This window comes from Citrus sinensis, chromosome 8 (genome assembly GCF_022201045.2).
Source record: "Citrus sinensis cultivar Valencia sweet orange chromosome 8, DVS_A1.0, whole genome shotgun sequence".
Classification (NCBI taxonomy): Eukaryota; Viridiplantae; Streptophyta; class Magnoliopsida; order Sapindales; family Rutaceae; genus Citrus; species Citrus sinensis.
Window position 1 is genome coordinate 11,850,619 of NC_068563.1, and position 9,963 is coordinate 11,860,581.

The window sequence follows — 9,963 nt, forward strand, 5'->3', positions numbered from 1 at the left end:
AAAGCGATCAACAATATCAACCGTTAACTACGAGTGCTCACCATAGCGCAAAGGTGCAGATTTCTAACAAGGGATAGGCTAGGTTTAACATGAGAATTATTTAATTTTGCACAATCAAGCAACAAAAACTTGCCTTGCCCGTATGTTTTGTTGCGCACAATGTATTGCTCACCCTGTGCGCAGGTGGAATGACTCTTATGCCTACCATACAAAGAGATACCCCATTGGTTTTTACACCAACAAAGATACATACAACACAGATTCTGCCCGCCACATGCATTGCAGTTCTTCTCGCAACTTAGCCACATACAAATTGAGTTGGTTTAATGAATTGATAAATTTGTTCCATAAAAGGATCAAACTATGGTTCAATTTACCTCAATTTCACATAAGGATCAAACTATTTGATTAACTTTCTACAAACCAAACTCGATAATCTGAGAATACTATTTACACCCAGACATATTTAGAATGACCTTATTCCTCAACAAAGTAAATAGACTCCATATATTACGGAAGGTCAACCTCCTTGATTTTTTCAGCATCTATTCTTCATGATAGAGATACAGGCCTAGACCAAACCGAGCACATGCTTTGCAGAAAGCTATTTCCTCAGCAGCAGCAACTGGATCTATGATGCGGCTGTCACTGGATGATACTGTTCCAGTTGCCTCGCGGTGTGCCTACAACAGTGACATGATATAAAAAATTATAGCTTATTATAATAAGCGAGCTTTTTCTTTTCAAATCTGTTTGTCCTTCAGTCATAAACTCATTTTTAAATAATAAACAATATTAATATAATTACATGCACCATTATGATGAAGCACTCGTGTGATTAGTTCATATTATTCGGTATATTATAAACATACACGAAACTAAAACAGAAAAGCTCATATTTTCACATTTGGCAACCTCACATTTTCCTTGCTTGAAAAATCCCATTTCTCATGTCATTTCTGACGACATCAAACTCTTACAACTCAAGGAGATGCATTATCAAAGAAGAGCAGTTATAGAGCTGAAATATCAGACAATACTTCTCAAAGAGTGCACATCATGCAGATATTTGTCACTCCAGAGTTGAAAAGGCTTTGCTGCCAGGTTGATATTAAAACAGTACCAGATGCATTCACAAATATAGATAGTGTGATCAATTATGTTCACATAGAGCAGCAGTTTCTCATGAGACAATAGCATCTATCTGCCAAGTATCTTTTAGTTTGGCAGATGATAAAAATAGCTTCACAAATTACACTTCCGTCGAAGAAAAACAGTTTATTTGTTACTTGAAATGATAATCTCATATACTCAATTAGATAATGAGATTGCAATGTGATAAACAGTCAACTCCAGATTTACGACCACATAGCATTTATATGAACATTTTAACTCAAGAACATAAAAAACAAAGAACATACATTTAACCCATAACAAGATAAATGAGTAGAAAGATATTTACACAGAAAAAAATAATAATAATAATCTTTGTTCTGTTCCTCACTGGATGGAGACAGAATAAAATATAAAATCTCAAGAATAGTCTTTTTCGAGAAAGAAAAATATAAAATTAATCAGTTTTAACCCAAATTTGCTATAGATGGAAGAGCGTTGGATATACAGTCACTGACAACAGAAGTCTGGTAAATTTTATAGAATTTGAAACAATTACAATGGCAATTTCAAGTCTGGGGAATACATAAATTTTGAGATGGATTAGCATCTAGGTTGTTGGTAAGAAAATCTAACTACGGTGGATTTTATGGCCCTTTGTCTTGGTTGGGTCATAAGGGTGCATAGTACCTAGTAGGGAGATTGAAGACTAGATCTAAATTGACAACGCAAGACAGTAGCAACAAGTCTGTTGACCTAAAGGTTATACAAATCTTGATTTTGATGATAACAAACCACATGTCGAGTAAAATAGAAAACATATTTTTTCAATCTAACTAGCTCTTGAAGGACAAAAATCATCCATGCGAGATTAAGTTCAAAGCATTCATGGACAACCATCAAGGATAGTAGCTTAGGTGATCTTTCTTGTCACATTTCTAATAAGCTAGTATGAGTAAATGTGAGCATGAGTAAATATTTAAAAGCTCAACTTATTATCATGATTATGGCATTTAAATCTATCATTGTTTTCATAATTATAAAGTTTCTATGCTTGAAGAAAAAGGGAAATTAATGTTTTTATCAAAATGTTTGTCTTCTATATGGGCTAATTTCAAGAGTTTCGGAAATCATGAAATCATACAAGTATTGCTGAAATTCTGGAAAAGATATTTGGCCAATCTCAAATTTTATGAAGTTTTAAGGATAAATTGTAAAATCTTAAAAATTGAGAAATTAGAATTAGTGATCATCCTCCTCCCAGTTAGCAACCATCTATTAACGACGTATTACATTCTATCTTTGAAATGGCTATCTGCTTATTTTTTAGCAGTGATCAATTTGGGCTTCCAAATCGCTTCAACAGTAAGATGCCACATCAGCAAGCAACTATCCACTTCAAAGTTATTGGCAATCCAATTGCACACAGAATGTCCTATTTTGAGAGAGCAATAGCTAGTTTCTTGATCCATCTATAAAATCGATTCATAAATTTTGCCAAGCTAAGACATGATCATTCTAAGCATACTTGAGCTTTCACTTGTTATTACATACATTGATTCATTATTGAACTATTACTTGCTTATACACTCTTGCAAGTAGTTTGATTTTGTAAGAATCATTTCTATTTGCAAGATTAAAAAGTTGTACGTGTGGGAAACACTTAGGTAAAGAGGTGGGATCATCTCTAGATTATAAAGGTTCAATGACACCATTGAAGTCGTATACATTTTGAAACCTTAGGATATAGGACTTGGTTTGTGGAATCCTCAAGTTTGAATCGCCTGGAGGCATAGACGTAGGCAAGTTTACTGAACCACGTAAAACTCTCTGTGTTCATTTTCTCTACCCCTATCTCTTTATATCAATTGTTGTAACTATTATTGTTGGTTTTGGTGGTTGGAATGGTTGATTTGTGATTATTATTGAAGAAACTTTTAGAAACCCCAATTCACCACTTCTTGGGCTGTTTGGTTAGAATTACAAAGTCAGATAAGGTCGAAAACATATTTTATTTTTAAAAAAATGTAATGTTGCAGGGACTGAATTAAGGGAAAAGAAATCTTAAGTTTGCAAATTGCCATGGACTAGAATCAACTAATTCTCTGGGGTTTGACGCTAGAATTGGATATTATCAACCAAGGAATGTCCACACAGCTGCTAAAAGAATGCACTGACAGAAAAAGGATAAAAAAAAACTATGAACTCAAACTTTTCCATGGAAATATGGATGTTTGATCTGACATGTTCTATCTGTTTTAGAAAACATGGGGATGGAGATGATAGGATGAGTTTGATGAAACAATATCAATTCCTTGCATTTGGGTCCAACAAAACTTCTCCCAAAATCACTAAATTTTAAGACCCTTAACATGTTAGATAATTTGCTTCCACAGTGTAGACTTACAAAGAGCAGCCATATTGAAACTGTTTTGAAATATTTCATTGGAATTTACACCAAACAAATATCAATGGGAGAACATCATCAACTACGAGAAAAGGTATGAGGAATAATATCTATGATTTCCAAAAGCAAAGCAACCTTATAAAAAAATAACGAACAAAAAAATTTGAAGATTGCAACTAAATTGATAAATTATAAAAGAAACAAAGAAAATCACCTCTCCATCAGATCCTCTTAAGGTGACTCGGTAAACTACAGTGACACTTCCGTTCTCAGAGAATATCACATCACGTACTTCCCCACACCAACCTGCCAAAAAAAAATCAAATTAGAAATCAAATTAATAAAAAAATTAGTTTCACTGAAAAAAAATTAAGAATAATTAATTAATTAGGTTAAGAGAAAGCCAACAGACCAGGGGCATAGAAACTCAACATCCTGTTGGCATTATACCTACGAACAGAGATGATCGGATCGGATCAGACCATCAAATTAGCGAACAAACTGAAAAAAAAATAAAACTAAAAATAAAATTACCAGGAAATGAAAGTGGAGGAAGTATTATCAGAAGGATTTATGATGTTATCGGGAATCCTCTTGTTGAGATCACGAAGGATCTCAACCAATGGGCGAGTCATGTAAGATGAGTTTGCCGAAGAAAATGACTTCTCCAGCGGCACCACATAATTTGAATTCGGCACTCCTTTGTTCTTATCATTATTATTTGCAGTATTACTGCTGTGGCTGCTGCAATACACAAGGCCGACGGATCCGGTTCTCCGGCTGAGTCTCAACTCATTCTTGTAATTGTTACTGCTCCAATACCAATACGCACATGATGATTTTGGAACAAACAAATTAGTAGCCGTCGTAGCAGCAGCTGCGTTGGTTACCCATGCCATGTTACTGGATTTGCTGCCTCCGTCCCGTCTCTTGTGCCGCTGCAATTGTTCTAACAGCTGTACTGCTGTACCAACTCAAATTTTGGACCTACACACACCTACCCACTCTATAATCAAAGATGGCTAGTTTTTATTTATAACTCCCTCAAGTATGACATATTTTTAAGTAGAAATGATTGAGGACGTAATTGGCAATTTTTGCCTCTTTGAATGTTTGGCATGGGTTGGCAAAAACTCGAACTTTCGGTTCGGTTCAATTTGATTTCGGTCTAAACCAATTGGTTTTTTAGTAATCATAATCTCAATTTTTGATTTGATTTTCAGTTCGATTTGATTTTTTAATTTTAAATTATAAATTTCTTTTTATTTTTAATTTTTTTATTTTCGATTGATTTTTTAATTTTTATAACCGAATTGAACCACTAGTAGTGGAGAATGATTATTTAGAATGATTATTTTATAAAGGCATAAGGCTATTTTCTATAACTTTCCCTTTAATGTGAAGCATTAATTTTATTTTCCTTTAGATGTTTTTATAAGTTTCAACCAAACCCAACATAAACTTCAACCTACTCTTTATTTCTGTTAGATTTAATTATTGACTAACATTAATCTTCAAATATAGTGGCAAGCACTTTAATTCAATTTGATCTTTTTTAAATAGGGGTAATTTTGACTTGCCCCCTCGTAAAATGACAATTTTCAAATTGCCTCTCACTATTGAAAATATTAAGTTATCTCTGATAATCGTTAACTTAACGATTGATTACTATTGACTTGTTAAAGTATAAAAATATCTTTTTTTAATAGTTTTGTTAACTAATGATTTTAATTTTAAAAAATATTATTTAAATTAATAAAATAAAAATACAGTTTTGGTTGCCGTGGCTGTGCCTGGCCAAGGGTTTGGGTGCACGGCCATGGATTTAGTTGCATTAGCCGTACGCAACCATGGGTTTCGCTGCCATGGCTGTGCCCAGCCGTGACATTGGTTGCCTTGGTTGTGCCCAGCCATGACATTGGTTGTCTTGACTGTGTGGATGCATTGGCCATACAGGGGCATGGATTCGTGTGCCAATCTACAAATTGGGTAAATCCATAAGTGATGTGGACTGTGTGAGTTCAATTCTTGTGAATTCATTGGCTTGAAATAATATGTCCTCATCTTATATTGGCAAGTAAGGTGTTTATATAAACTCAACATACTTTGTGTATCTTTTGACATGGATTCCTTCAGCTTCCATTCTTATCAATAAATTTCTTGAAATATTTATTAACCCCCCCACCCCCATGCAAGCTTGTAAGTCATTATGTCGTAGCAACCTAAAACAAAGTGCATTTTCAAAGAGATTTTCTTCATTAGCTGCATCCTGATTAAAAAACCTTTCAAGTTGTTCCATAGTTTCATTTCCAAATCATCCTTTTAGGTGTGAGCTAATTTGCAAATATACTTATTCCATGGATTTTGATGGGTACAAAATGAATTTTTTTTAGAGTATTTGGGTGCATACTATTCATATTTGAAATATATATGTGTGTTTTTGAAAACTTAGAAAGAATTGGACCCTTGAAATTTAATCTACATAAAGGTTTGATCTTTTTTTGTTAATTGACTATTAGGAGAATGTACAAATATTATTTAACCTTTTGGTCATTAAAAATAATAGAGAGAGAGTGTGTATGTGATTTTTAAGAATAACATGATGTTTTTAAAAATAAGGGGATAATTTAAATATTGTCATTTCACTAGGGAATACGTTGAAATTAACCCTTTAAAAAATATCAATTAAACCTTAAAAAACCAATTTGAGCCTAAACTAATCAGTCTTGCAAGACTTGAACTAATTCAATATAAACTAAGTTAATTAGAACTGGTCGAGTATAATTTGGATTCCAGTTTGGTTTGATTTAGATTGGAGCTAGAAATAGGGGGAAAATAAAATTTCTAATTCTAACTCGAATCCGTAAAATTTGCAGTATCCAGAGCTGATATACGAATTCGCATCATTTTTACAAATAAATAATCAACAACCTGTGTAATCATTTATTGTGATGGCATCTGGTACTTCCATCTTCAAATCACATTCTATGCGTTTGTCAAAGCAGAATCACTGTCAAAGTTAATTCCAATTGCCATCTTCTTCACTGCAACATCAAATCCATATCACTCAATTGTGGGCCAAATTCGCAATCAGAATTCTTTAGGGTTAATGTAACGTATGCGCCCAATCAAAAAATATATATATATTGTAACGCATGCTCCTTTTCTAGCATACATTTAATGTATGTTACTCCACTCACATAAACAGTGAGTGAATCCAACACCATTAATTGTTTATGTGAGTGGTTGTAACATACATTAAATGTATGTTAGAGGGATCCTTTCTATAATCTTTTATTTTTTGTCCTTGGGCTAAAGCATTAAAAAAACCCAATATTCATTATGAAAAAAGCTCATTCATGTAAAAGCTTTATATATAAATATAAGGAAATTATCTTTACACAATCTTTATTTTGTTATTTATATATTTAACTACCATAAAAATTTGATATGTTCTTTACATCAACTTTGTTTCTAAACTTATATCAATCAACCACTTTAACACTAAAAATAACTATTTTACCCCTAAATGAATTAAAATATTATTTTATTCTATAAAATTTTTGAAAAAAAAAATTATAATTACAAGCGTACCCCTAAATTCAATAAACTAATAAATCTCAAAATCTAAGATGATAATATTTAAATAAAATTATAATTATAAAAAAATTAACAACTTGTAATTATAATTTCATTTAATTTTTATAATTAAATTAAGTATAGGGAAGTTTACAAAAATTAACATGGAGAGAAAGCTCCCCATAACTATTGTAAACTTCCTTATAATTAATATTATGAAACTTCATTATACAAATTAAATGGAATTATAATTACAAAAAATTAACATGATAATTTTTAAATGAAATTATAATTATAAAAAATTAACATGTTGGATTTGAGATTTATTTATTTTATTAAATTCAAGGGTATTCTTGTAATTATTATTTTTATTTTTTAAAATTTTGTGGAATAAAATAGTCTTTTGATTTATTTAGAGGTGCAATGGTTATTTTTTAATGTTAAAGTGGTACATTAATACAAACTTAAAAAAAAATGTGATGCAAAGATAATTTCTCATAATACACACACACGCTCACTACATATGTATGTGCGTGTATGTGTGCTCACGCTTGAATTAGAAAGCAATGTTTGATGCTTTAGTTAAGTTTTCTAGATATATATTTCTTTTTGTATGGATGCATTTTGATACGAAATTCCCACAATGAAACTTTGAAACACACACTTAAATTGTAGTTTCAACTTCCCAAGAAAGTTCTAAACAGATTTATGACAAACAAAACCTTGACCCAATGATTAAGAAAAGCATGAACCAAAGGTATAGAGAATGATATTGACACCACACTTAAGAAATAGATGAGAAGGTGAGTGATAAGTCTAAATTTGGAACGCCACAGGAATGCAAATTCTTGATAAGTTCACTAGTTATCAAAAGAACCAAAGAAAGAATAATCTTTCAAATTCAAATAACATTAATCTCTTAATTATCATACATAGCAAGGTTGCTGAGTTTAAATAGGCTAAAAGAAACCCAAGATCCTAAAAATACAAAGGGAAACACTGGAACAACCTTCCAAGTGTAGGTTTGTCAAATGATGCTTTAAAAGCCTTCACCAACCCACTATTATTAATGATAGACTTACCTAACACATTGATAAACTTGACACAACATATAAATGAAGTTGAATAATCAAAGGAGTCATTTGAATTCCCAAGCCTGAACAAGCTGTAATAAATTGATCATAACTCCTTTTAGAGAATTCCAAATCCAGCTCTGTAAAATGCATTGGAAAGCTAACTTAATTATCTTTCCAACGGTATATAGCTTGCACATTAAATCTGGGTCAATCAATACCAGATATATTCCGAATTTGCCCTTTCTACATTTGATCCAAATTGTGTATTTGGCTGCCCAATAGCTTGAATAATGCCCACAATGCCTTGTCTTCTCTCCAAGCCCAATTCATGATGTCTTGCATCTTGAATTGCATTTTCAATCCATATTTTCTCAATTAATCCATTTAATGCAGCTTGCATCTTTTTGGCTCTAGCTCTTGTAATTGGGCCTCTATGAATGTGCAAAGGATCACTTGAAGCTTTAATGGTATTCCCTTGATGGTTCTCATCACGTTTCTCAAGGGATATGATAAATGATTTTCTTTATTTATATTTGATTATAAGCGCATGAACATATTTTAGTGAAAAGAAGTGTAGATTTAAAGGATGTTTAAAATATTTATTTACGTATGTATAAAAGTTTATTTTCAAAATCATTAGATAGTACGCTTTGCCTCTAGATATATAGATGAGTATAGAAATACAGCTATAGATATTCAATTATACAAATATAGTACAGAGATAAAATTGAGATAGAGGAATTTGGACCAACTAAATAGACATAGGTTTTGGGCTGTGTGCTGGGTGTTTTTGCCCTTTGTGGGCTACTTTACACGTGTTATTGATATGATGAGATATATGAGATAATATTTCATTGGTTTACCTATTGTATCTCTTGACATGATAGTACACTTTAAGTATGTCATTCCACTGCTCATGTAAGGTCCAAACATGATGAGATTATTACTCTAGGTACTTATTTTGTGCCAGTTTAGAATCATGTATACATGATCTTTCTTCATATCATTTTCATGATTGTTATGTACAATATCATGTATTCATTATTACTGCTAGTTACTTGATCTAAAGTTTAAATATTTTACATCTTTTTATAAATAGTTTAATGGAACTTTATATCGCAATAATATGATTATATTAAAGTAAATTTATTTTCAAAACCTATTATTGAGTTTTATATTCACCCCATTTTACTAAATTCCCCCTTCCTCGCCCCTCCGCCAAACCAAAGGTTGTAAGTGCATCAGTTAACCCAACGATTATAGTTATTTTGTGTTCCAGCATGTGATGGTGCTTGGAGAAATGTATTATATTATTAGTGGATTTTGATAATCTCTTTCTAGATTGTATAATTATATTATGATTTGATGATTATGAATTTTTAATATATGTTGGCATCAACTGCAATATACTCTTTTGATACTTTTGAGATGTTAGGTGATACTTGGATGAGATCATTTAAGGGAGAATATTGAAGTTTTAGCAAAATCCTTATTGATAAGTTTATCTAGTAATGTTCGATGAAACTAAAAAGACATCAGAGTTCAGGGTAGGTCATCTCATTTAGCTTCATGAACTCCAACGCAAGTTGGAGTTCAACATGCATAAAGGCAACAACATTGAATCTAATGGTTACAAACAACATTGTGATTTTGTTTCCATCACCTACTCACAAAATCCAACGTTTTGTTTTTGTAACACTCCACTTTTATAACTAAAAATAAATGATTTAGTTTAGAAATATTTAAAACCTCGTTCCTTTTTATTATTAATACGGACTCTAAAAATGT

The 9,963-nt window shown here is 31.8% G+C and overlaps 1 protein-coding gene across 1 annotated transcript; it reads right to left on the reverse strand.

Annotated features, from left to right (window-relative positions):
• Nucleotides 1–318: 318 nt before the first annotated feature.
• LOC102625430 (hypothetical protein) lies at nucleotides 319–4,539 on the reverse strand. The gene is made up of 4 exons (XM_006494335.4): nucleotides 4,055–4,539; nucleotides 3,933–3,970; nucleotides 3,735–3,826; nucleotides 319–683 (listed from the first exon to the last, which is right to left on the reverse strand). Exons 1-4 carry the CDS (start codon nucleotides 4,417–4,419, stop codon nucleotides 546–548), a joined length of 633 nt encoding a protein of 210 aa, XP_006494398.2. The 5' UTR covers nucleotides 4,420–4,539; the 3' UTR covers nucleotides 319–545.
• Between the last annotated feature and the right edge of the window lie 5,424 nt (nucleotides 4,540–9,963).

Coding starts and splice junctions, on each gene's coding strand:
- LOC102625430 (XM_006494335.4), bottom strand. CDS start 4,419: ATGGCATGGGTAACCAACGCAGCTGCTGCTACGACGGCTACTAATTTG. Junction 3,827..3,932: donor GTTGAGTTTCTATGCCCCTG/GTCTGTTGGCTT, acceptor TTTTTTTGGCAG/GTTGGTGTGGGGAAGTACGT. Junction 684..3,734: donor TAAGAGGATCTGATGGAGAG/GTGATTTTCTTT, acceptor TCACTGTTGTAG/GCACACCGCGAGGCAACTGG.